The sequence below is a fragment of the Hyla sarda genome, chromosome 1 (assembly GCF_029499605.1).
Source record: "Hyla sarda isolate aHylSar1 chromosome 1, aHylSar1.hap1, whole genome shotgun sequence".
Taxonomy (NCBI): Eukaryota; Metazoa; Chordata; class Amphibia; order Anura; family Hylidae; genus Hyla; species Hyla sarda.
The window spans coordinates 222,420,445-222,448,150 of NC_079189.1; the positions used below are offsets into that span (position 1 = coordinate 222,420,445).

General features: G+C 43.5%; 1 protein-coding gene across 3 annotated transcripts in view; it reads right to left on the bottom strand.

Annotated features, from left to right (window-relative positions):
• CNOT6L (CCR4-NOT transcription complex subunit 6 like) overlaps nucleotides 1-27,706 on the bottom strand; it is a 68,067-nt gene that overhangs the window by 25,705 nt on the left and 14,656 nt on the right. For 2 of the 3 annotated variants that reach the window (XM_056568804.1, XM_056568802.1), the window contains exon 2: nucleotides 6,530-6,651. In XM_056568804.1, the coding sequence (XP_056424779.1) occupies nucleotides 6,530-6,641 (112 nt within the window). In that variant the 5' untranslated portion in view covers nucleotides 6,642-6,651. Of the gene's footprint in view, nucleotides 1-6,529; nucleotides 6,652-25,912; nucleotides 26,021-27,706 lie in introns of those variants that run through there. The other variant, XM_056568803.1, reaches the window with a different exon arrangement.

The following is a 27,706-nucleotide window of genomic DNA, read 5'->3' on the forward strand; positions in this document are numbered from 1 at the left end:
GCAGCCCTGTGATGGGAGGCAGATGGTGGTGGAAACAGTGCAGATAACGGTTCAGCTTATAGAAAGGGTGCACCTCCAGGTGCAGGTCGGTGGCGATAAGATGACCATATTACAGATAGGTGATCACTGTGCCCCTCCGTCACATGGGGGAAGGCGGGAAGGCCCAGGAGCCATAGGTAGTATCCCCGCCATCCAGGGAGATTGGGGGAGGCCGAGGAGCCATGGATTAAATCCAGTCGCCGTGTATAGGGTCCACAGGACACACTGGATCACTTCTGCAGACACTGAGCACTAGCAGTGGGGCACCGGAACTCCAGCCGTGGATGCAGCAGTCACGAGATAAGTGAAAGGCAGCGGAGGAACCATGCAGAACACAGTCTGGCTTACTGGTATAGAGTCCATAACATACACCGGGTCATTCCTTCGGACACCTCGCACTAGCAGTGGCATACTAGAATACCAGCTATGAAATGACAAGTGGCAGAGGAAACCATGCAGATCACACACTGACCCATTGGTATCAGATCCAATCCATGCCCACAAAGGGTTACTTCCACGGATACCTTGTACTAGAAGTGGGGATCCAGAGCACCAGCCGCGTAAGCGACAGACATTTGATAGGTGACCTATGGAGGAGGAATCCTAAGAACACTCCCAAGGGGTGACCAGCGGTGGGGAAAACCACTAATCCATTTACCCAGTACCCTCTTGGGAACCAGAGCCGCAAGGCAGACTCTTTAGGCCCAGGGCCAGCCAAAAAAGGCTTGTATATGATCGAGGAGGAACCTCAAAAGAGGCCCTGAGCTTCAGTCAGGAATGCCAATGCACCATCAGGGTCACCCCACCGATGCCTTGCTCCGGTAGGGAGGAAGAGAAATACAGCCACGGGCACGCAGACATGACAATGACCTGAACAAAGAGTGAGAACCCTGTAGGGAAAAAATAAAAAGGATACGGCTGAGACATCCCCAACCAGCATGTTTAAGTAAAAATCGTAGTGGCCCCCAGGAAAATAATAGGCATTAAAAATACAAGCCCTGGACAGGGAAGATAAACTGACCAAAAGCTGTAATGGCTATAAAATTGGTCACCAGAAGAAGAGTGAGAACTCTTAAAAGCAATGAAAATTAGGGGCTGACAATATCAATAATGGCCACTAGAGTGTGCTTTAGCCAGACATCCACACAGGAACACCAATATTTTTAGTTTTTTAACACAATATGGTGGGGGAAAAAGGAGGGGCATGCAGGAAGAAGGGCACCCTACAAGGAGGCCACCACATTAACTGGGGTTTCCTGTTACTGCATGCGGGAACATCGGAAAAATAAGCATATATACATGTGTGCAGTATGGCTGGAGCGGTGATAGAGTAGTAGAGGCCCTTGCCACTCCAGTCCAAATGAAGGTTAATTGTGGGATGCCCTGCCCCAAAACGAGTAGGGGGGGGGGGGGGGGGTGGAGAACGGGGCGGAGGCAGAAGTAAGCGTCCAACGGCAGCGGCCACAAAAGCCAGCACAGGTCAACCTGCACTGTGCGGGAAAAGTGACAGAAGGATCTAGCTGACCCCCAGATTCACACACTGAGCCCGGGAAGAGGGGGGGGGGGTGGCCCATGCGTCATATTGGCTCTGGCCGGCCAGCATAAGGTTAAAACCGGGAAAGCTGTGAAGTGACCGGGGGGAAAAACATGTGGCCGTGGCAGCTTCCCTGAAACAGCGGCCACTGCAGATCCCGTCCGCCAGACTAGCCTAGCCTGCAGGCAGGAAGATAAGGGGGACACCCACAGAGCCAGGCCCCCCAGAGAGGACCAGGAGATCCCCGACGTCAAGCGCTGGTCCACCGAGTGGCGGCGCTGGTGTGGAGACCCATAATAAAGAACAATCACTGGAGTCCCACCATCACCCGGAGAAGTGACCGAGCTCCATTGCCATGTTGGAGCTCTGCAGGCTACCCCACTGAAGCCTGTATTCAATAAGGGATCCCCTACTATTGGGGAGTGGGGAGGTGGGGGATGCGGCAGGATCACATACTCACCTGGCTGTTGGCTATACTCACCCTGATTGAGTCTTCGGCCAGCTTAACTCCACACTGCATCATGCCAGGCTGCAACAGTGGGGCGAGCAGGGGCAAGAGGGCACCCAAGACCAGAGGTACTACCCTGGTGCTGGCAAGAAGGGTTTGACGGACCGTACCTTTATGCACTGTGCCCCTTCATCGCAGAAGGGGGGACAGGTGGACAGGTAGTGCCATGCTCCTGAACCCCCACCTGAAAATAAAAGGAATGAGAAAAAAAATAAAATAAATAAATAGACCAGGTCTGGAGAACTCCAGACCTGTGTCTTGCCTCTGACTGATACTAGCTAAAACGGATTGCCTCACTTCCAGTGGGTGGCTATATCCTGCCAATTAGGAGCAGACCTTTTTTTCTATTTAGTGTCAGCGCCTCCTAGTGGCAAGATCATATCAGTATCTGTGTCCCCCAATGAAGAGCGGCCGAGAAATCGTTTTTAATGACAGTAATGCTTTGAAGAGCAGGTGTCTGCATAAGATTAACCACCAAGTTTCTCTCAGTCTGCTGGCTAGGAACATATGAAAAAGGTACAGCTTTTATTATCTGTTCACATGGTATAAATTTGTTTTTGCAATAGCAAAATAAATATAATTCCACACACCTCATCTTAAAAAGGGAATCTGGTACTGAGTTGATTCAGCAGAATAAGCTAGTGAAAGAGACCCTGATGCCAGCCATGTATTATATCCATTCATCAGAAAACCAGTGTTTATCTTCTGATAACTGAGCCAAGGGCAGCATTACTCCCCTTGCAGCTGACCTACTGTGTTCTGTCTGTACAGTATATAAGCAGATAACATTTGATCAAAGGCCATTGGGCATGTGAAGGAAAGTAACTGCTCTATAACCCCTTAAGGACCAAGCCCATTTTCACCTTAAGGACCAGAGCATTTTTTGCACATCTGACCACTGTCACTTTAAGCAACAACAACTCTGGGATGCTTTTACTTATGAATTTGATTCGGAGTGTTTTTTCGTGACATTCTACTATAACAGTGGTAAATTTTCGTCGATACTTGCATTATTTCTTGCATTTTTCTAACTTTGAAGCACTCTGCTTGTAAGGAAAATGGACATTATATTGATATATTATCCCATATACAATATGTCTACTTTATGCTTTCATCATAAAGTTGACATGTTTTTAATTTTGGAAGACATCAGAGGGCTTCAAAGTTCAGCAGCAATTTTCCAATTTTTCTAAAATCTGAATTTTTCAATGACCAGTTCAGTTTTGAAGTGAATTTGAAGGGCCTTCATATTAGAAATACACCAAAATATTACCCCATTATAAAAACTGCACCCCTGAAAGTATTCAAAATGACATTTTAGAAAGGGTGTTAATCCTTTAGGCATTTCACAGTACTAGCAGCAAAGTGAAGAACTTAAAAAATGTCAATTTTTAAACTCGCATGTTCTTGTAGACCCAGGGGTAAAAAGGAGAAAAAGCCCCCCAAAATTTGTAACCCAATTTCCCTCGAGTAAGGAAATATCTCATATGTGAACGTTAAGTGCTCTGTGGGTGCACTAGAGGGCTCAGAAGGGAAGAATCGACAAAGGGATTTTGGGGAGTGAATTTTGCTGAATTTTTTTTTTTGGGGGGTGCACTACAATGCTCAGAAGAGAAGGAGCCACATTTGGCTTTTTGAAAGCACATTTTTCAGAAATTGTTTTTGGGGGGCATGTCCCATTTGGAAGCCCCTATGGTGCCAGAACAGAAAAAAAATAAAAATAAAAACAAGCCCCACATGGCACACTATTTTAGGAAACAACACCCCTTAAGGAACGTAACAAGGGGTACAGTGAGCCTTAACACCCCACACAGGTATTTGACAAATTTCCGCAAAATTTTGACAAAAATTAAAAATTAGATTTTTTCACTAAAAAGCTGGTGTTACCCCAATTTTTTCATTTTCACAAGGGGTAATAGAAGAAAGCATCCCAAAAGGTTTAACCCCATTCATGGAAATACCCCATATATGCATGTAAAGTGCTCTGCTGGCGCACTACAATGCTCAAAAGAGAAGGAGCGCCATTGAGATTTTGGAGAGAGAATTTGTTTGGAATGGAAGTCAGGGGCCACGTGTGTTTACAAAGCTCCTATAGTGCCAGAAGAGTGGAACAACCCCCCCCCCCCCCTCATGGAATGTAATAAGGGGGTGCAGTGAGCATTTACACCCCACTGGCGTTTGACAGATTTTTTAACAGTGGTCCATGAAAATGAGAAATGTAATTTTGCGTTTGCACGGCCCACTGTTCCAAAGATCTGTCAGACACCAGTGGGGTGCAAATTAGAGCTGGGCGGTATGACCAAAAACGTGTATCACTGTATTTGTTAATTATGGCGGTTCCGGTTCCGCCCCCCCCCCCACGTGACCTGTAGGGCGCTGCTTCCCTCTCCGCCCCCCCGGTTTATCAGCCCTGCGCTGTCCCCCTAATCATACGTGACCCAAGAGCGCCGCTTCTCTTCCCCTCCAAACTTAATTATCAGCTGCTGCGCTGTACTATCCTGAGCCGCGCTTCAAAACAAAAAAAAATAAAATGAACTTCCCTTCCTACATTGCTTCGGTACCAGCCTCATGGTCCAGCGATGTGAGCCTAATGCTGCTTCCTGGGGATGGGAACGTCACAGAGCCGTCAGCCTATCACCGGCCGTAGCGATATCCCGCCTCAGCCAGTGATAGGCCGAGCGCACTGTCCTGTAAGAAGCCGGCCGGCTCCTTGCCTCTCACCGGCTGAGGCGGGACATCGCTGTGGCTGTTGATAGGCTGACTGCTCTGACATTCCCATCCCCAGGAAGCAGCAGACGGACAGTGAGGCCGGTACCGGAACCACGGAGGAACGTAGGTAGGAGAATTAATTTTTTTGTTATTTTTTAAGCCCGGGCTCGGGATAGTGCAGTAAAGCGCAGCAGCTGTTAATTATTTGGGGGGGGAGAAACAGCGCTCGTGGGTCACATATGATTAGTTCCCCGATGTGGGGGACAGCACAGCGCTGGGCTGATAATTCTTTGGGGGGGGGTTGTGGAAGAGAGAGGCATAAAAGTGTCCGCAGGCGGCATATGATTATGATGGGCCCAACCAGTATTGCGGTATGGGGAAAAATTCATATCCTGCAGGAAAAAAAATTCTGTATTCGGTATGAACTGGTATACCGCCCAGCAAATGCTCACTGCACCCCTTACTACATTGCGCGAGGAGTGTAGTTTCAAAAACGGGGTTCCACTGTTCTGGCACCATGGGGTCTTTGTAAACACACATGGCCTTGAATTCCAGACACATTCTCTCTCCAAAAGCCCTATGGCGCTCCTTCTCTTCTGAGCATTGTAGTTCCCCAGCAGAGCACTTTACGTCCACACGAGGTATTTATGTACTCAGAAGATATGGTGTTACCAATGTTGGGGGTGCTTTTTTCCTATTACCCTTTGTGAAAAAAAAAATGTAAAAAAATTATAATTGGGATAACACCAGCATTAGTGAAAAAATTCAAATTCAAATTTTCGCGTCAGACTTTAATGACTTTTTTTGCGTTTATGTCAGAACCGCTGTAACGATCAGCCCCCTCTGTAAGTCACCTCAAATGTACATTGCACTCACTCCTGAGCCTTGTTGTGCGCCCGCAGAGCATTTTACGTCCACATATGGGGTATTTCCATACTCAGAAGAAATTGTGTTACCCAACACCAGCATGTTAGGGTAAAAAATAAAAGCGGTCGGACCCCCTGCGATCTGAAACTTATGCCCTATCCTTAAGATAGGGGATACGTTTTTCACCACTGGATCTCTCTTTTAAGGGGTTAAAACATGCCCGTAATGCATTGCTAGAACTGGGTCCATCACTAGTTCATGCTGCTCTGAGATTGGAGACATACTGCGCACACGCGCACACACACGCGCGCACACACACACACACACACACACACACACACGTTAGAAGCCCGAATTGTGGATCTAGGTGCAAAGTCATTAAGTTCCTACAACACTCACTCCTTGAGCGGAGCCCAGCAGAAACAAAAAAAAAAAAAAAAAAAAAAAAAGTGCTCTGAGAACTTCTGCCCCTACTTTATTGCTGTAAGTGAGGGTTTTGGCACCAGCATGCACACTGATTCGAACTTTAGCATGTCTGACAAAGGTTTGCCGACTGTGTAGGTACACTAAGAATTGTCCAGAGTAAATTCTGTTACATGGTTATGGGTTTTCCATAAATTTTGCTACTTATAGAAGTAGAACATTCAGAAACGGCCGAGAACACACTGCTTATTTCATGGTCCAAGTTTATTTTTAAACATGCAGTGCCTACACAAATCAAGAGAATAGAGTAAAACTGTACACCAGAAGGATCAGTGGGGGAGGGGGTCACAGTAGTCAAAGATTTACAGGTAAGCTAGATATCACGTATCCTATGGAGAGAAGATAACCCCCTCTAAATGAAAGGTTAAAATTAACATCAAACGCCTCACCAGAAATTTCCAATTCATCCCAGTGAGACTTCTTGCCATTGGCCACTTCTTCTGCTGACATGATGGTATATATTCTACGAGGATCAGGAGGGTCATATTTTTCTTTGGGCATCCCTGTTAATCTTTAAAAAATAAAATAAAATAAATAAATAAATGTGGGTAGAAAAGCAAGTATATCCTTCAGAATTCTGAAAATATAAACATTAGCTAACCTTGTGTTAAAAAGGGGTACTCCAGTGGAAAAACATTTGTAAATAACTTCTATTTAAAAATCTTAATCCTTTCAATACTTAGCTGCTGTATGCTACAGAGGAAATTCTTTCAATTTTCTGTCTGACCACGGTGCTTTCTGCCGACACCTCTGTCCATGACAGGAAGGTCAGAGGTTTTCTTTGGGGATTTGCTCCTGCTCTGGACAGTTCCTGAGACGGACAGAAGTGTCAGAGAGCACTGTAATCGGACAAAGGAAATTCAGAAAGAAAATAACTTCCTGTGGAAGCATACAGCAGCTGATAAGTACTGGAAGGTTTAAGATTCTTAAATAGAAGTAATTTATAAGTCTGTATAACTTTCTGGCACCAGTTGATTTAAAAAAAAAAAAATTCCACTGGAGTACCCATTTAAAAATACCACTGGAGTATGATTTACAAGCCTTTATTAATGTGAGGCATCTGTCTCACTGTGTGCTCAAGACAAACATTTTACAAAAGAAACAAAATATGGTTTGTGGAGCTCACACTGGTAGTGGGTAAGAGGGGATAAAATAAAGAGGTTAAATGTAAACCACACTATCCATGTATGGGAACATACACATCTATATCTTTATATATCTGTGCGTGTATTTATTAGGGCCGCACGATATGAGAAAAATGTGCGCTTGTGATTATTGGAGATGAATATTGTGATTTCGATATGTGATTTAACAAACAAATCGTGAAAAGCCACCACCAACCTCCGTCTGCTAGTGTGCCATCAGATGTAGTCACCCAACCCCCGCTCGCAGTGACAATTCAGCGCTCTGGGCAGTCACGCGAATCACTGCTCGCAGTGTACTCAGACATTGCAGGCGCTCTGCGATGTCTGAACAGACTGAGCGCGGCAACTCTCAGGCCTCTGTGTGACTGTTCAGAGCGGTGGAGAGTGGTGCGGTTGTGGGAAACAGCTGGGGGCACACTAACAGACGTCACCAGCGGATCCGCAACAAAATACGCTGCAGATCCATGTCGTAGGACCCTACCCTTAAACTTTTATTAGGGGAGGGGCTTATTCACATTTTTTAATCAATTTTTTAGAGCAGATATTATATTATATTTTATATTATATTCCCACACACTATAATATGTATAATAAATAATTTACATATTTTATATTATACACACGTACCAAAATAAAATAAAAACACCACGCCAAGGTGTGGCTGCAGCCTGATGTAGCCTTAGACATTCCACTATTGTAAGCGAATAGTGCCCAGATGACCTATTTAGGAACCCAGTGTCATAATCAGTCATTGTCCACACTAAGCAAACAAGAACATCCACTTTAAATTGCCAGGAATTTGAATTTCAACCAAGTGATGCCAGTCTAAATACAAATTTACTTATGACTATTCCAAACAGTTTTCACATGTAATTGAGAAAACACTCCTGTTTTTGCATACTTCTAAGCACAAACATACAATGGCAAGTTCAAAAAAGTCATAAATATTTTTTTTTTTAAAGACTATAAAAAGTAACTAAATAAATAAAATGAATAAAAGTTCATATTAGAAGCTGCAGAGCAGCCCCTCATGTAGTGAGAAGTATCTAGCACTAATCCAATGGTCTATCCTTAAGGAAGCAGGACGTATATTTACCATCCCGGCAGCTCAGCGGTTCATTACAAAAAGTAGAATTGGAGGTGCCAAAAATAAATCATATGGATTTTTAGGTAGAAAATTGAAAGGGTTATGATTTTTAAGAGGTAAGGAGAAAAAAAACAAATGCAAAAACTTGAGAACGCTGAGTCCTCAAGTGGTTAAGCTAGGTATTAGGTTGGTGGGCAACTCCTGGTACCCCAACATTATCGGTTGTATGTGGCACTCCTGCAAGCACTGTGGCTTTTAAGGCTGGGTTCACATCACGTTTTTGCCATACTGTTTTCAATCCGTTTTTCTAAAGAAAACCGTATGGCAAAAAAACGGATGGAACAGTATGGGGAAAAAGTAAACCGTATGCGTTAAACAGTATACGGTTTTTAAAAGTGCATACAGTTCCGTCAGTTTTTATAGAAAAAAAACCCATACGTTTTTGAAAATTTTGTCTATTTTTAGTGGGAGGGGTCTTGGGTGGGGACTTTAGGATTCAAATGCGCATGTGCAAAGTAAAAACGTATACGTTTTTCCCGTATGGAACCGTATACATGTGCATTTCCCATTGACGTCCATGTTAAAAAAAAAACGTATGCGGTTGCAGTACGGTTTTTAAACCGGAGTCAAAACCGTTTTTTTTTTTTTTTTTTTTTAACATGGACGTCAATGGGAAACGCACATTTATTCGGTTCCATACGGGAAAAACGTATACGTTTTTACTTTGCACATGCGCATTTGAATCCTAAAGTCCCCACCCAAGACCCCTCCCATTAAAAATGGAAAAAAAAATTCAAAAAGTAAGTGTTTTTTCCTATAAAAACTGACGGAACTGTATGCACTTTTTAAAAACAGTATACTGTTTAACGCATATGGTTTACTTTTTTTCCATACTGTTCCATCCGTTTTCTTGCCATACGGTTTTCTTTAGAAAAACGGATTGAAAACAGTATGGCAAAAACGTGATGTGAACCCAGTCTTACCAGGCAGAAAAACCTATATATAAAAAAAAAAAAGGCATGTCCACGCCAAATTGTGCAGAACATATAATAGTTTAGTTTACATTTTGCTGGATGCTAGATCTGAAGCAAGTTTGTGAAACCCTGTTTTATTATGCAACTAAGCAATCCATTCAACTGTCAAAAAAAAAAAAAAAAAAAAAAAAACAAGCATTATGTAAGCAACTGCATTAACAGAACATACATTTGTTTCAATCAAGTTAAATGTATTTGGGGAGACTTCTTAAAAGATGTGCAATGGAAAAGTTGCTCTGTTGCCCATAGCAGCCAGATTGCTTCTTTTGTCAGGCCTTAAAAAGCAGGAATCAATTGCTATGGGCAAATTGTCCTTTGCACAGGTTTTGATAAACCTCTCTCATTGACAATTTTAGGTGCTCCTGCTTTCTGTAAGTCCCTATTTTTATTGTCCACAGATGCTCATAGAAGGTAAGCAATAAAAAGTCAAGCTGGCCATAGACCCCTTGCATAATACACTAAATCTGCTCACAAATGTCTGTGGTGGTCACAGACATTATGAACTGGATCTTCCTTGCTTTAAAGTGTACCTGTCATTAGCAAAAGCTATTTTTTATGAAATGTAGAAGACAACATTATGTATTACATTTGTTATAAAATAAAAATAAATAATAAAGCGAGGGCAGTGTGCACGGAGGACAAGCGGGACTGACACACCCCCTGGCTCACACAGCAGGAGCCTGCACAGAGCCCTGCTTGTCCTGCCCTCACTTCCTGTATTTGGTCTCCTCACAGAGGCATACAAGCAATAGCTGCAGCCGCGAGTCCCCAGCAGCCAAAGCTCACCCGCTATCTAGCAAGCGCTGCTCATGCGCTTGCATCATAGCTGTGTCTTAAGTGTACGACGCCGTACGCAAAGTTACTTGCTGAAGAGCTGTACATTTATGTTCTTAAGGGGTTAAGGAGTACTCAAGTAGTCAGATGCAATGCAATTACTGTATACACCATGTTTTCTTGCAGAAAGTGCTTGTGTTTTCCAGTTTTCCCAAAATCCCAAGCAAAGGTTGTACTACAATTTTGGGGAAATCCCAGCAAAATATATAAAACCTATGTGAACTCTGACAGCTGTGACAAATTTACCCTATTTTCTATTTTCATTTATTTACACAAAAAGGTTTTCAAGATTACATAGGAAAAATGTATATAAAATAATTTATATATACACACACAAATATCAAGCACATCTTAAAACTGTTGTTTTCAGAGACCAGCAAAGAAGCCCATGTCTATCGAGGTCTCATGACACCTTAGGGCGTGGAAAGGATCTTCCCTTAACCATTTTAAAAGAGATACACTGCCAACAGTTCTACCAGCAGCCTAACCAACCCAACTCCCCACCCCTTGGGTGTGGAAATTTAATTAAAAAAAAACTTGTCCATGGGACTAAAACGGAGCAAAATCTACTTGTCCGGACCAATTTTCGCTCTTACACTAATTTTTTTCCTCCTCGCCCTATTATAGCCATAACTACCTACTATAATGATACCTTTTAATTTTTAATTAACACTCTGAACCAAAAAATATGAAAATATATTTTCACACAATATATATATATTATATAATATTTTAGTGAAGTGAAATAGTAAAATATAATTTTGCTAATTTAGGCCAGCCTGATTACAGAAATACCATATTTGTATAGTTTCCGTCATGTTATACCAATTTTTTTAAAAAATTGCCATTTTTTTGACCCCTGTAGATTTTTTTTTTGCATACCAGGCTGTATGGGGGCTCATTTTTTTGCGCCATAATCTGTTTTTGTATCGGTACCATTTTGGTATTCATCTGACTTTTAAAAAAAATAAAAAAATCGCTTTTAAACTTTTTTCTCCTGGGATATGAAAAAATTGCAATTCTGTGGGTTTTTCATACAATTCCGCACACAGTGATACTAAATATGTTTGTTTTTTTATACAGGAAAAGGAGGTGATTTGAACTTTTAACATGGAAGGGGTTAATGTGTGTCTTAAAACTTTTTTTTGTGATTTTACACTTTTAGACTTTTAGGAGGAATCATTAGATTCCTCATACAGATGAATAGAGTTCTATTGAACTCTACTGATCTGTGTGCTCTGCGATCCATGATAGAGCCTGGCTGGACTAGGCTCTATCAATGACAGAGCCACGGGACACCAGGGAAACAGAGGTAAGCCTCTGGCTGCCTCTATAGGGGATTGCACAACAAACCCCCCCCCCCACGATCGCGCTGCAAAGGGGCAATGCACTGGGTCATAGTGCAGGTGAACTGGAGCATATTCAGCATAACATGGCATGTTCAGCATCTGTCTCCATGTTGGATTCATCCTCCATTGCACAAAGCTGGCAATTAACATTAGCAATGCTGGGTCTATCTCCAGAACCGGACCATGGTTTCAGAAATGTATACTTCACTTTAATTTGGTTCTCCCCCATTGGGTTTGTTGTGGGTGAACCAGCTGTCAGTTCAGCTTTAAATAGACCCCTTTTTGGATTATAAATGCAGTGACTTGTGCAGTGCTTGTTACAGCAAAGTACTTCCTGTATCCACTTGTCTGGTAAGGGGGAAAAAATAAAAAGGAATATCTGAATTTTATGAACACCTTTTACAAATGTGCAATCATTTGTGAGATTCTGAATCCAAAAATCATGCAAAAACCACCCAATGAGAGAGAGTTTGCCCATAGCAACCAGTCAGACTTTTACTTTCATTTTGCAGAGGCCTTGTTAAAAAATGAAAGCAGCAAGCTGATTGGACAGGTTTTTTGATAAAAAAAAAAAAAAAGATTTATTAGGGCTGGAGTACACATTTAAAAATCAGCATAAAGGGGTATTCCAGGAAAAAAATTTTTTTATATGTATCAACTGGCTCCAGAAAGTTACAGATTTGTAAATTACTTAGTCAGAAAATCCAAACCAAACAAGTGTGTTTGGTTGGTTTGGATTTAATATAAGTTTCCATTTTGCCAACCTTTAGCAATATATGCTATAATTTCCAGTGTATTTTCACCAGAGGCCTGATATAAAAATCATTAGGACTTTTGATCCCTGCACTTAAGAGAAAGAAGGCTTCTGAGTTGGCACAACTCATTTAGTAGTGCTTTCAAATTCATGCCATAAAGGAACAAGTACACAGGTTTATAGGTCTTAAAATATTTTTTGCATATTTTATTTTTTACCTAATCAGAAAACATACCGTATATACCAAGCGTGACCGGAATGAAAGTTGCTACAAGGCTTTAGGAAGGGCATATATCATCCGGGGTAAGATAGGCGAGACAAGGAATCCAGAAATAGTAAAATCCCTAGCAGATCAGAGTCTGATTTTAGGCCCGGATTTTTATGGAATGAAATGCAGGTTGGTAATGGGGCCTTCCATTACCTTCCAGGCCAGTCCATGTTTTCAGTCTCTGCAAAATTTGCACAGGTGCTGAGAACAGATACTGATCTTTATAACAAGGTGTAACAGTCTGCAGGCGGAGGCTGTTAGGCCAAGTTTCTACTTGGGTTTTTGGTACAAAAGAGAAATCATAACATTCTTTTTTCACTTTGCGTTTTTCAGTTTGGATTTTTTAAAATCCTTTAGACGTTTTTTTCACTGAGTTCACACACACACACACACACAGTAGGGATTGAAGAGCTTGTATTTCACGAAATTAAGATTTTTTTTATTACAAAATTATACATTTTTAAACAGGGATCAATTTAGGTGCACGGGCAGGGAACTAAAAATGTAGCCAACAATAATACAAATGTAGAAAGGGGCCAGTTAAATGTAAAATAATATTTATAATTAATTTTATTAAACTTTTTATTAGTAATGTTTTTAACAATGTGTTTAATAAAGTGTGTGTAACTTTTTCACTTTGTTCCATGCTGGGAGTAGTAGTACTATCTAAAAAAACTTTAAAAATTGTAGAAAAATAGACTGTTCCATGATGGGAGTGGTAGTACCTGTACTAATAGACAGATCGCCCTGTGTGTCACTTCTGACACCCGTTGCGATCCTCCTATACAGTCTATAGAAGCGGGTGGTACTACTGCTGTTCTCCGGTCCCCTGCACAAGGGGGTGGGGGGGTGATCGCAGCGGGTATCAGGAGTGACTTCTGACACCTGTTGTGATCTATTAACCCCTTAAGGGTTTTCCCGTTTTTTGCATTTAGTTTTTTCCTCCTTACCTTTAAGAAAATCATAACTTTCAATTTTGCACCTAAAAATCCTTATGATGGCTTATTTTTTGCGCCACCAATTCTACTTTGTAATGACGTCAGTCATTTTACCCAAAAATCTATCTTTTGTAACTTTTGGGGGCTTCCGTTTCTACACAGTACATTTTTCGGTAAAAATTATACCTCTTTATTCTGTAGGTCCATACGATTAAAATTATACCCTACTTATATAGGTTTGATTTTGTCGTACTTCTGGAAAATCTCACAACTACATGCAGGAAAATTTATATGTTTAAAATAGTCAACTTCTGACCCCTATAACTTTATTTTTCTGTGTATGGGGCGGTATGAGGGCTCATTTTTTGTGCCGTGATCTGAAGTTTTTAGCGGTACCATTTTTGCATGGATAGGACTTATTGATTTTTATTCATTTTTCATTATATAAAAAGTGACCAAAAATGCACTATTTTGGACTTTGGAATTTTTTTTGTGTGTACACCATTGACCATGCGGACATTTCCGCACGTGGCGATACCTCATATGTTCTTTTATTTTTATTTACACTTTTTGGGGGGGAAAAGGGGGGTGATTCAAACTTTTATTAGGGAAGGTGTTAAATGATCTTTACTCACTTTTTTTTGCAGTGTTACAGCTCCCATAGGGGGCTATAACACTGCACACACTGCTCTTTTACATTGATCAATGGTTTCTCATAGGAAACTATTGATTAATGATTCTGCCGCTTTACTGCTCATGCCTGGATCTCAGGCACTTAGCAGTCATTCGGCGATCGGACACCAGGAGGCAAAGTAGGAGACCCTCCTTGTGTCTTAAAGCTGTTTGGGATGCCACGATTTTGCCGCAGAGATCCTAAAGAGCTCCCTGAGCTAATCGCGATGGTTTTACTTTCACTCTAAAGGGTTAATAGCGCGCGGAACCACGATCAGTGCTGTGCGCCATTAGCCACTGGTCCCACCCATTGTTCGAGGCCGGGCCCAACCAGCGTAATAGAGTGGGAGTGGACTCATGAAGTACCGGGACGTCATGGGTCCTTAAGGGGGTTAATGCAGGTACTACGGCTCCCAGCATAGAGCAGAGTGCGCTCCATGTTGGGAGCAGTAGTACATGCAGTTAAGGAAAGATCAGAGGGAGTCACTCCTGACACCCGCTGCAATAGTCCTTCATCCCTGAGATGCAGAGCGGCTGTCTCCTGCCCTCTGCACTATACTCCTGCCGGCCAGTGATGTGAATATAAATTCACATTTCTGACTCCCATTTCCCGCTGAGAGTGGTGATTGGCTGCCACCATCTGGCCAATCCCCACTCTGGCCAGAAAATATCCATCACTGGCTGGCCGGGGTATAGAACAGAGATGCAAGGGCAGGAGAAAGCCGCTCCACATCTCTGCAATATAAAAAAGGATGATCGCATCAGGTGTCAGGAGTGGCAAGCGGGGCGATCCGTCTATTAGTAAGGTACTACTACTCTCATCATGGGAACAGTGTTCCATGCTGGGAGTAGTAGTACTACTACCTAAAACATGTAAAAAGAAAAAAAAAGTGAAAAAAGTTATTTTTAATAATGTATGTGTTTAACACAATTCTAAAAAAAAAAAAAAAAATTATTATATATACAGTGATCCCTCAACTTACAATGGCCTCAACATACAATGGCCTTTTCTGGACCATTGTAACTTGAAACCAGACTCAACACACAATGCTATGGAATCGGCAAAACATGTCAATGGCTGGAAGAACCGACCAATCAGAATGGACATCTTACCGGTAAAACCCCTGTATTCCAAAAGTGCATGCGCTGACTGGTTTCTGGTGGCGCCCCCTACAGTACAGGGAGGTATTACATGTTCTGTACTCTTTACCTGTACCAGGGTTAGCTGCTCCTTTGGACACCAGGTGAGGGCGGCTCCATATTACTTTTTTTTTTTTTTTTTTTTTTAGGTCATTGCGTGTACTGTACAGGACCCTGAAAAAGCTCCTGTCTTCTACATAGACCAATAACGAGGGTGCCTCCAGCTGTTGCAAAACTACAACTCCTAGCATGCTGGGAGTTGTAGTTTTGCAACAGCTGGAGGCAGCCTGGTTGGAAAACACTGAAATAGACAGTGATTATAGCTCCCAGCAGATATTTCTGACCTCTATATGTAAGGACTTGCTTTATCTATATTAGTTATCTACTTATTTTTCTTTAATCCTCACTTTTTCCTATTTTTGGATGACATTTTGGTGGCATTAGGAACCAATTACCAGGTTTCCATAGAGTTATGGTCTCAACATACAATGGTCGTCCTGGAACCAAATATTGTAACTTGAGGGACGTGTGTGTGTGTGTGTGTGTGTGTGTGTGTGTGTGTGTGTGTGTGTGTGTGTGTGTGTGTGTGTCGGCCGATAATCACGATTTTGGGCATTATCGGTATTGGCAATTACCTTGCCGATAATGCCCCGCGACCGACCCCCCCCAACCCCCCCCCCGCACCCCTCACCGTAGTGCTGGGCGGTATACCGGTATGGATTTTTGCCCATACCGCTATACCGGTCGGGCCCCTCCCCCACCCTCTGAGTCAATAAAAAAAAAAAAAAAAGATGTAACTTACCCGTAATGGGGGTGGTCGGGGCCATCCATCCTTCCTGTAGTGTCCGGCGGCATTCCGGGTGGAGGGTGAACCGGTCCGAGCTGTCCTTCTCCGGGGGTCATCTTCTCCCCTCCGGGCAGGCTCCGGCCTAGTACGCTGCATAGATGCTGCTACGCCATGACGTCAGGTGCGTCGCTGCGCACGGGAGTCACTGCACAGCGGCGTCTATGCTGCGTTACTAGGCCGGAGCCTGCTCGGAGTGGAGAAGATGACCCCAGGAGAAGAAGGACAGCCCGGACCGGTTCACCCTCCGCCCGGAACGCCGCCGGACACCACAGGAAGGAAGCATGGCCCGGACCACCCTGACAGGTAGGGGGAGAGAAGCAGGTGGTGGTGGCGGCGGCCTATGGCACCGCAAAAGCCACTGCAGTGCATTGATTTAAAGCGCCCGCTTTAAATCAATGATCTGCAGCGGTGTCGCAGGGGGATAAATAGCCGATAACTTATACCGATATTCCGATATAAATTATCGGCCCTAACCTCCACCGATTATCGGTATCGGCCCTAAAGAAACGATATCGGTCGATCCCTAATTTTATTATTTATATATATATTTTTACATTTAAAAAAGATAAAAAATAAAGTCCTTGAGGTTTGCAGCTGATGGGTATGTTCACATGTACATATTTTATGCTGTAGATCTGCTTCTGCATATTTTGATACTCATTTAAGTCAATGGGCAGCAAAATCTGCAGTAGATCTGCAGCAGAAAACAAACATGTGAACATACCTTAAAGGGTTAGCCACCAATGATTTTAGTACGTACCTTCCAGACAGTAATGGACATGCTTGGGAAGGATCTGTGCTTGTCTTGGGGATAAATGGCTATGTTGTGAGATTACCATAACACTGTGGCTAGCTTTTTGGCAACTGGTATTTCCATATTGAGTTCTCTTTTTTGCCTACAAATCCCATAATGCCATTTTCCTCCCTCCCACACATCAGCCACCCCACACACTGAAACATAAATGAGCTGCATCCATTCAAAAGACCTGTAGTTTTTAATCAGGGTGCCTACAGCTGTTGCTTTAGTTGCAGATCAATCGCTCTCCCACCAAGCAATTTCTCCACCCATTGAAGCAGACAGGCTCCCTGTCATCAGCTGACTAGTTAGTCATGTCTCAGCCGCATTGCAACCTGGGAAAAATCTGAGACAACAGTCATTTTGTATGCCGGTAAAAATAAATATTGGGGTGAAAATCACAAGAATTGTGAGAAAACCGTCACACACAGGTACAGGTAAGTCCTGGAAGTCAAGTGTATTACACATGCCAAAATGTCTCCTTTAGGGCATGTTCACACATACAGAATCTGCTGCATATTTTCTGCAGCTGATTTTGCTACCCATTCATTTCAAGGGGTAGCAAGATCAGCTGCACAAAATATGCAGCAGATTCTTTAAGTGTGAATTTGCCATTAAAGGGGAATTCCAGGAAATGTTTTATTTGACTATGCCACAGGGGCTGTAAAGTTAGTTAGTGTAGTTCATATAGTGTCTGTATCTGTGTGAGAGACGATGGTCTCACAATTCGTATGATTTTCTCCCTAATATTTATTTTTAACAGCATACAAAATGACTTCAGATTTTTCCCAGGTTGCAATGCGGCCAAGACCTGACATGACTAGTCAGCTGATGACAGGGAGCCTGTCTGCTTCAGTGGGTAGAGCGATCTGTAACTAATTATATTTTTGCAACAGCTGTAGGCACCCTGTTTGAAAGCCACAGGTCTTTTGAATGGATGCAGCTCATTTATGTTTCACTGGGTGGGGTGGCTGATGTGTGGGAGGGAGGAAAAAGGAATGATGGGATTTGTAGGCAAAGGAGGAGACTCAAACATGAAATATCAGTTCACAAAAGGCTAGCCACAGTATTATGGTAATCTTACTAGGGATGTAAGAAAAAAATCAATTCCCGCGATTTTTCACTTGCAGATACTGAATCGATTCAAAAATATTTTGAATCGATTCAGTATCGGCAAGTGAAAAATCGCTTTAGTGATGTGGAATTTGTATCTCCTGATGCACAGAAAGCATGTCCCGGGCATCAGGAGATACAAGTTCCACATTTTGTCAGCCGGATCTGACGCGGCAGCGGCGCTCTGGATGTATGGAGCGGGCTCCGACTCGTGCCCGCTCCATACTCTGCAGCCCCCGGCTGTTCTCAGAAGCCAGGGGGCCGCCGCTAATAGCCAGCATGCGGCGATCGCCGCGGCTGGCTATTAACCCTTTAGATCGCCGCTGTCAAAGCTGACAGCGGCGTCTAAAGGGAGATGTGTAGGCTCTCCGTGGCTCTGTCATTGATAGATCCTGGCTGGACCAGGCTCTATCAATGGATCGCAGATAAATGGAGTTCAATAGAACTCTATTCATCTGTCTGAGGAATCTAATGATTCCTAAAAGACTAATAAAGTGTACAAAAAAATAAAATAAAAATAAAGTTTTAATAAAAGCGTAAAAGACATTGTTTTTAAACAGAATCGGGATATATCGCGATGTATCGTCACCTAGACTGTATCATGATATATCGAATCGCCACACTGGTATCGCGATTCGAATCGCCAAATTCTTGGCGATTCACACCCCTAAATCTTACCACATTGCAATTTATCCCTAAGAAAAGCACAGATTCTTCCCAAGCATGTCCATTACTGTCTGGCTGGTACACACTAAAATCACCTTATGCTGGATATCCCCTTTAATTTGGTGGCTGGTAGTAAGCCACCTGTACACAGGAGAAATTCTTGTATAATTAGAATTTGGACAAGCAGGAATTTATTTTGTATTTAATATCTGCTTTTTGTTTGCTGAAAGATAAAAACCAGAAGCAGCTCTGTTTAAACTTTACTTCCATGTCCCTTTCCCTGACTGCTATTTGCCTGGCTCTACAGAGCTAATACTCCCACATATACTTCTGTAAATAGTTACCATAATGTCAGGAGCAGAAAAAAAAATTACAATTCTTAATTCTGATATGATCAAGCTTTCTACATTTTTCTCAGATCAATTATTTTGGCATGGCAGTGCAAAACTGTTCCTGGTAACCATGATAATCCAATGGCACATCACCACAACCTGGTGTTACAGTGGTAAATGGCAGTATTTTTCAAAACAGCTAGTGGGTTTTGGATTAGTAACTGCATGGGGCTGGGTTCACACTTATGGGGATATTTATCAAAACCTGTGCAGAGGAAAAGTTGCCCATAGCAACCAATCAACTACATTTTTAACAAGGCCTCTGCAAAATGAAAGCAGTGATCTGATTGGTTGCTATGGGCAACTTTTCCCAGGTTTTGATAAATCTCCCCCTTAGTATTTTTAAAGGTTAACCGACAGCAGCACCGTCTTCTCCAGTCCTTCACGTCCGCCACAGCCCTGTGATACACCCCATGATAAATCTTCATTTAGATTTCTTAAATCACTTAACAGATACATGCCCCTACCACACGTGTGCTTGCAGCAGGGCAACAATCATGTTTATGTTAGAGCATGTATATGCTAGGTGTTCGGGATCTCTTTAGGAATATTTATAAAGGGGGTGACAGAAGGTGTTACAGCACCAAGAAGGAAATTTACTGTGGGGCAAAAAAGGATTTAGTCAGCCACCAATTGTGCAAGTTCTCCCACTTAAAAAGATGAGCGGCCTGTAATTTCATCATAGGTATACCTCAACTATGAGACATAAGAAAAAAAATCCATAACATTTTTAAAGAATTTGCAAATTATGGTGGAAAAATAAATAATTATTTGGTCAATAACAAAAATTCATCTCAATACTTTGTTATATACACTTTGTTGTCATTGACAGAGGTCAAATGTTTTCTGTAAATCTTCAGAAGGTTTTCACACACTCTTGCTGTTATTTTGGCCCATTCCTTCATACAGATCTCCTCTAGAGCAGTGATGTTTTGAGGCTGTCGCTGAACACCACAGACTTTCAATTCCATCCAATGGTTTTCGATGGGGTTGAGATATGGAGACTGGCTAGGCCACTCCAGGACCTTGAAATTCTTCTTACAAAGCCACTCCGTTGCCCGGCCGGTGTTTGGGATCATTGCCATGCATAAAATGGGCCTGGTCCCTTAGGGTCAGAGCACAATGGCAGTGGGAAAGTATCGATGTTTCACTGCTCCAGCTTGCCATGGCTTACTGGGGCATTGGAGAGCCAATCAGATGGCATGTAGGCAGATAAGGGTTCCTGTCACCCTCAGCTGATCAGGATAGCACTTTCCCCATGGTGGCCCCAATCAGCCAGGAGTCTCCTCCCCCCCCCCCCCCCCCATCAAAATAGGTATACATAAAATTGTCCTTTCCTAACCCTATAAATTATTTTTCTGTATACAGTGATTTTTGAGGGCTCTTTTTTGCACTGTGATCTGTAGTTTATATTGGTAACATTTTTGTTTTGATACTTTTTGAACACTTTTTACATTTCTCTTTTTGTCCGAGATATGATATGATGAAAAATCTGTATTTTTGGTTTTATTTTTTTACATTTACTGTGTGAAATTACACAAACTAGTCCAAACACTACATTTTAATAGTTTGGACAACTATGTAAGCAATGATAGAAAAATCAGGGAGGGAGCGGGCTGTGATGTCACGCTGCTCCTTCCTCTGTATTGCCCGTCATTACGCACAGAGTGAACTCTGTGCAGTAATGAGAGAGCGGTGCTGCAGCGGCGATCCCGGGGGTCCCCAGTAGCGGGACCGCGGCAATCTGACATCTTCTCCCCTATTCTTTGGATAGGGGATAAGAAGTCTAGGGGTGGAGTACCCCTTTAAGTCTTCTAAATAATTACTCTCTATATACAGTGCATTTTTCGGTAAAAACACCACCTCTATTCTGTAGGTCCATACGGTTAAAATGATACCCTACTTATATATGTTGAATATTGTCGTACTTCAGAAAAAATCATAACTACATGCAGGAAAATTTATATGTTAAAAATTCTCATCTTCTAACCCCTATAACTTTTTCTGCGTACGGGCTAGTATGAGGACTAATTTTGTGCACAGTGTTCTGAAGTTTTTATCGTTACCATTTTTGTATTGATCGGACTTTTTGATCACTTTTTATTCATTTTTCATAATATAAAAAGTGACCAAAAATACGCTATTTTTGACTTTGGAATTTTTTTGCGTGTACGCCATTGACCGTGCGATTTAATTAACGATATATTTTTATAGTTTGGATAATTCCACACGCGGCGATACCACATGTTTATTTTTATTTACTTTTTTTATGGGAAAAGGGGGATGATTCAAACTTATTAGGGAAGGGATTAAATTACCTTTTTTAAACTTTTTTTTCCTCTTTTTTTTTTGCAGTGCTAGAGCTCCCATAGGGACCTATAGCACTGCACACACTGATCTCTTATGCAGATCCCTGCAAAGCCATAGCTTTGCATGGATCAGCGAGATAGGGGCTCGATTGCTCAAGCCTGTAGCTCAGGCTTGGAGCAATCAAACCCAGATTGGACGCGACGGAGCAAGGCAAGGGGGCCTCCGTTCGCGTCCAAGCTGATCGGAACATCGCAATTTTATCCCGATGTCCCGAACAGCCCGGCTGAGCTGCTGGGAAGCATTTACTTTCACACGCGGCGGTCAACTTGGATCGCCGCGTCTGATCGGTGCCACACGCTGTTAGCCCAGGGTCCCGGCTATGTATTGCAGCCGGGACCAACCCGGTGTGATGTGGGGTCAAGGTGTAATGGTTTTAAACACCGGGATCGGGGGTACAGGTACGCCCTACGTCCTTAACAGGTTAATCAAAATTGGTCCCAATACAGATCCCTGAGGTCCACACTGGTAACAAGACCTTGCTCTGAATATTCTCCATTGACTACAACCCTCTGTAGTCTGTCACTGCCTAATCCACTCAATATGGGAGTCCAAGCTCACTCAGTGTAGTTTATTGATAAGTCTACTATGTGGGACAGTGTCAAAAGCCTTACTAAAATCAAGATATGCAATGTCTACTGCACCTCGGCCATCTTTTATTTTAGTTACCCAATCAAAAAAAAAAAAAAACACAATAAGATTTGTTTGACATGATCTCCCTGAAGTAAACCCATGTTTTTCATCTTGTGATCCATTGGATTTTAGATGTTTCCCAATCCTATCCTTTAGTAGAATTTCCATTAATTTCCCCATTATTGATGTCAGACTAACTGGTCTATAGTTGCTTGATTCCTCCCTACTACCTTTCTCGTGAATGGGCCAGATATTATCTAATTTCCAATCTTCCGGGATGACTCCTGTTACCAGTGATTGGCTAAATAAATCTGTTAACGGTTTTGCTAGTTCACTGCTAAGCTCTTTTAACCCCTTAAGGACCGGAGGTTTTTCCGTTTTTGCATTTTCGTTTTTTGCTCCTTGCCTTTAAAAAGTCATAACTCTTTCAAATTTACACCTAAAAATCCATATGATGGCTTATTTTTTGCGCCACCAATTCTACTTTGTAATGACGTCAGTCATTTTGCCCAAAAATCTATGGTGAAGCGGGAAAAAAAATCATTGTGCGACAAAATTGAAAAAAAAACGCTGTTTTGTAAATTTTGGGGGCTTCCGTTTCTACGTAGTACATTTTTCGGTAAAAATGACACCTGATCTGTATTCTGTAGGTCCATACGATTAAAATGATACCCTACTTATATAGGTTTGATTTTGTCGGACTTCTGGAAAAAATCATAACTACATGCAGGAAAATTAATACGTTTAAAATTGTCATCTTCTGACCCCTATAACTTTTTTATTTTTCCGTGTATGGGGCGGTATGAGGGCTCATTTTTTGCGCCGTGATCTGAAGTTTTTAACGGTACCATTTTTGCATTGATAGGACTTATTGATCACTTTTTATTCATTTTTAAATGATATAAAAAGTGACCAAAAATGCACTATTTTGGACTTTGGAATTTTTTTGCGCGCACGCCATTGACCGAGCGGTTTAATTAATGATATATTTTTATAATTCGGACATTTCCGCACGCGGTGATACCACATATGTTTATTTTTATTTACACTGTTTTTTTTTTTATTGGAAAAGGGGGGTGATTCAAACTTTTAATAGGGGAGGAGTTAAATGATCTTTATTCACTTTTTTTTTCACTTTTTTTTTTGCAGTGTTATAGGTCCCATAGGGACCTATAACACTGCACACACTGATCTTCTATGTTGATCACTGGTTTCTCATAAGAAACCAGTGATCAACGATTCTGCCGGATGACTGCTCATGCCTGGATCTCAGGCACTGAGCAGTCATTCGGCGATCGGACAGCGAGGAGGCAGGAAGGGGCCCTCCCGCTGTCCTGTCAGCTGTTCGGGATGCCGCGATTAGCCGCGGCTATCCCGAACAGCTCGACTGAGCTAGCCGGGAACTTTCACTTTCACTTTTAGCCGCGCGGCTCAGCTTTGAGCGCGCGGCTAAAGGGTTAATATCGCGCGGCGGCGCGCGCTCTATTAGAGGCGGGTCCCGGCTTCACTATGACGCCGGGCCCGCCATGATATGACGCGGGGTTACTGTGTAACCCCGCGTTATATCGGAAGAGCAGGACCAAGGACGTACCGGTACGTCCTTGGTCCTTAAGGGGTTAATAAATCTTGGGTGTATCCCATCAGGCCCCTGTGACTTACTTGCCTCCACTTTAGACAGCAAATGTAGAACCTCCTCCTCAAGACGCAAACAATTCATTAGTCTTCTTCCCTAATGGAGGTCCTTTTCTTCAGTCAAAACTGAAAAGTAGTATTTATTAAGGCAGTCGGCTAGCCTTTTATTCTCTCCTACATACCATATATACTCTAGTATAAGCCGAGATTTTCAGCACGATTTTTCGTGCTGAAAACGCACGCAACCCCAACCCCCCCCCCCCCCCCCCACGGCTTATACTCGAGTGAACTCTCCGCCTGTCAATCCCTTCTCAGTGGTCTTCAATTCAACCTGTGGACCTCCAGATGTTGCAAAACTACAACTCCCAGCAAGCCCGAACAGCCATCGGCTGCCGGGCATGCTGGTGTTGTAGTTTTGAAACCTCTGGAGGTCCGCAGGTTAAGACCACTGCGGCCTTAGTCATCATCCAGCCCCCCCCTCCCCCCTTTTGTTTTGTACTCACCTCCCCTTAATGCGCAACATCTCTGTGCGTTGTCGTCAAGGAATCATCACTAGTCCGGGCCCGAAGCACGGAGAAGAGGCCCCCCGGTGAAAATGAACAGCCTGCAACAACTAACCCTCCCCACAGGACGGTCCCTGCAGCATAGATGGCGGGAAGTTAGGGTGAGCTGGTCCGGGCCAAGGGGAGGTGAGTACAAAACAAAAGGGGAGGGGGGGGGGGTGCTGGATGATGACGAAGGCCGCAGTGGTCTTCAACCTGCAGACCTCCAGGGGTTTCAAAACTACAACACCCAGCATGCCCAGACAGCCATTGGCACGCTGGGAATTGTAATTTTGCAACATCTGTCTGGAGGTCTGCAGGTTGAAGACCACTGATGAAGGGATTGACAGGCGGTGACGATGAAGGGGGGGGGGGGGGGGGTGAATGATGATGAAGGCCGCAGTGGTCTTCAACCTGCGGACCTCCAGAGGTTTCAAAACTACAACAACCAGCCGATGGCTGTCCGGGCATGCTGGGAGTTGTAGTTTTGCAACATCTAGATGTCCGCAGGTTGAAGACAACTGATTAAGGGATTGACAGGCGGTGATGATGAAGGGGGGGGGGGGATGATGACTGGGGTCTGGATGATTACATGGGGGGGGGGGAAATGATGTATTTCCCACCCTAGGCTTATAGTCGAGTTAATAACTTTCCCTGGGTTTTTGGGGTAAAATTAGGGGTCTCTGCTTATCGGTAACTTCCTACATTTTTAAATTTAGTTATTCCTTGTTTATATTTCCTTTTTTCCCCCCTTTGTATGTGAAAAAAGGATAAGACATTCTTTAGATATATAGCTAGTTTTTCTTCTGCCTATGCTTTAAAAAAAGTTCTTATAACTTGCTTTGCCTCTTTCTGCCCAATCTTTTAGATTTCCCTATCTTCATTGCTCTTTTTTTTCTTCATAATTTCTAAATGCTAGCTTTTAGTTTTTCATTATTTTGGCCATTTCTGCTGAGCACCACAGTGGTTTCATTCTTTCTGCTTTTACTGACAAGTCTAATGCAATTTTCTGTTGCCTTCAATAATGCGTCGTTTAAGTAGTCCCATTTCTCCTGGACTCCATCCATGTGATCCGTTCCAGTTTGATAGGGACTCATTTATGATTTTTTATTTTAAAGTCTGTTTTTCTAAAATCTAAAACTTTTGTTTTTGTGTAGTGTGACTCCTTCACTGTTCTTATATTAAACCACACTGACTGGTGATCACCAGTTCCCAAGCTTTTGCCTACAGTAACATCATATACCAAATCCCCATTTGTGAATACCAAATCAAAAATGGCCTCCCTCCGGGTTGGCTCCTCGACCACTTGTTGTAGAGATAATCCCAGCAGGGAATTTAGACTTTGTATTCCTGGCTGAACTAGCCATTTTAGTTTTCCAGTTTATATCCAGAAGACACCCCCCTCGGATTATACTCGAGTGAACTCTCCGCCCTTCGTGGTCTTCAACCTGCGGACCTCCAAATGTTTCAAAACTACAACTCCCAGCATGCTCCAGGTTGAAGACCACTGCAGTCTTCGTCATCCTCCAGACACCCCCCCCCCCCCTTTAGTTTTGCACTCACCTCCGCTCGGCGGGATGTTAGTGTGAGCTGGTCAGGGCCATCTGTGCTGCAGGGACTATCTGGTGGGGAGAGATAGTCGTTCCGGGCTGTCCGTCTTCACTGGGGGGGCCCCCTCTTCTCCGCTCCGGGCCCGGCCCCAGAATAGTGACATTGCCTCTACGACGACGCACAGGGACGTTCATGAGCAACGTCCCTGTGAGTCGTCGTCAAGGCAACGTCTCTATTCCGGGCACGAAGCGCAGAGAAGAGGCCCCCCCCCCAGCCCCGGTGAAGATTGACAGCTGGGAACGACTATCCACACCGGACGATCCCTGCAGCACAGATGGCCCGGACCAGCTCCCCTAACGTCCCGCCGAGCGGAGAGGAGGGGGGGGGGGGGGGGTGGATGATGTCAAAGGCCGCAGTGGTCTTCAACCTGTGGACCTCCAGATGTTGCAAAATTACAACTCCCATGCTGGGAGTTGTAGTTTTGGGGAACATCTGGAGGTCCGCAGGTTGAAGACCACTGTAAATGAGACATTGACAAGCGGTGATGAAGGGGGGGGGCGGCTGATGACAGGCGGTGATGATGAAGGGGGGTGTGGGATGATGAAGGGGTGTGTGGGATGATGACAGGATAATGATGACAGGCGGTGAAAGGGGGGGGGGGATGATGACAGGGTAATAAATGATAAGGGTGTTCATGACGGGGTCTGGATGATGACATGGGGGGGGGGGGGGGGGGGAAGATGTATTTCCCACCCTAGGCTTAGAGTCGATTCAATAACTTTTCCTGGGTTTTTGGGGTGAAATTAGGGGCCTTTGCTTATAGTCGAGTATATACGTTATTTTCCCAACTAGTTGATCTAATTCTTTAACTTGGCCAGGTGGTCTATATATATATCCCACCTACACGAGTTACTGCATGATTATCAAACTGCAATGTAACCCAAACTGACTATGTTGGCCTCACTAACTTGTATTAGGTTAGATTGTATACCATCTTTCACATACAGGGCCACTGCTCCACCTTTCTTGCCTTCTGTCTTTTTTTTTTTATACAGAAAAGTACCCTGGTATGGTTATGTCCCAGTCATTACACATCAGAGGTGCGGAAATCTAATAAAAACTACTTGTCCACGGGACTAAAACGGAGCAAAATCTACTTGTCCCTAGGGTTCATACCGAACACCAAAATTTTAGTCCTGCACAATATGAATTTTTCCCCATAAAGCAATACCGGTTTGGCCCCTCCCCCTCGGGAATGAATGCATTATCAGCCCAGTGTTGAGCTGTCCCCACATCGGGGAAATAATCATATGTGACCCGCGAGCGCTGTTCTGCCCACCCACCCCCCACAAATTAATTATCAGCGCTGCGCTCTCTCCATCGGGGTAAATACTCACATATCATCCACAAGCGCTGCCCTCCTTGTCCTCCTGTTCATTGCGGGCCTCCGGCGCTGACACTTTACTGTACGCTGTATCCCTATGCCCAGGCTGCAAAAGAAAATAAAAACTCACCTTCCCCGTTGGTCCGGACCTGCTTCCTAGGGAATGGAACGTCTTCTGGCTGGCTTTTTACATGACAGTAGGCTCAGCCTATCACCGGCCGAGGCGGAACATTACTGCGGCCGGTGATAGGCTGACGGCTCTCCGATGTTCCTGTCCCCAGGAAGAGCGTAAAGCCGACGTAGGAATGTGCATTAAAGTTTATTTTACCTTTTCCAGCCCGGGCATAGGGATACAGCGTGCAGTATAGAGTGTCAGCACCGGCAGCCAGCAACAAACAGGATGACGAGGAGGGCAGCACTTT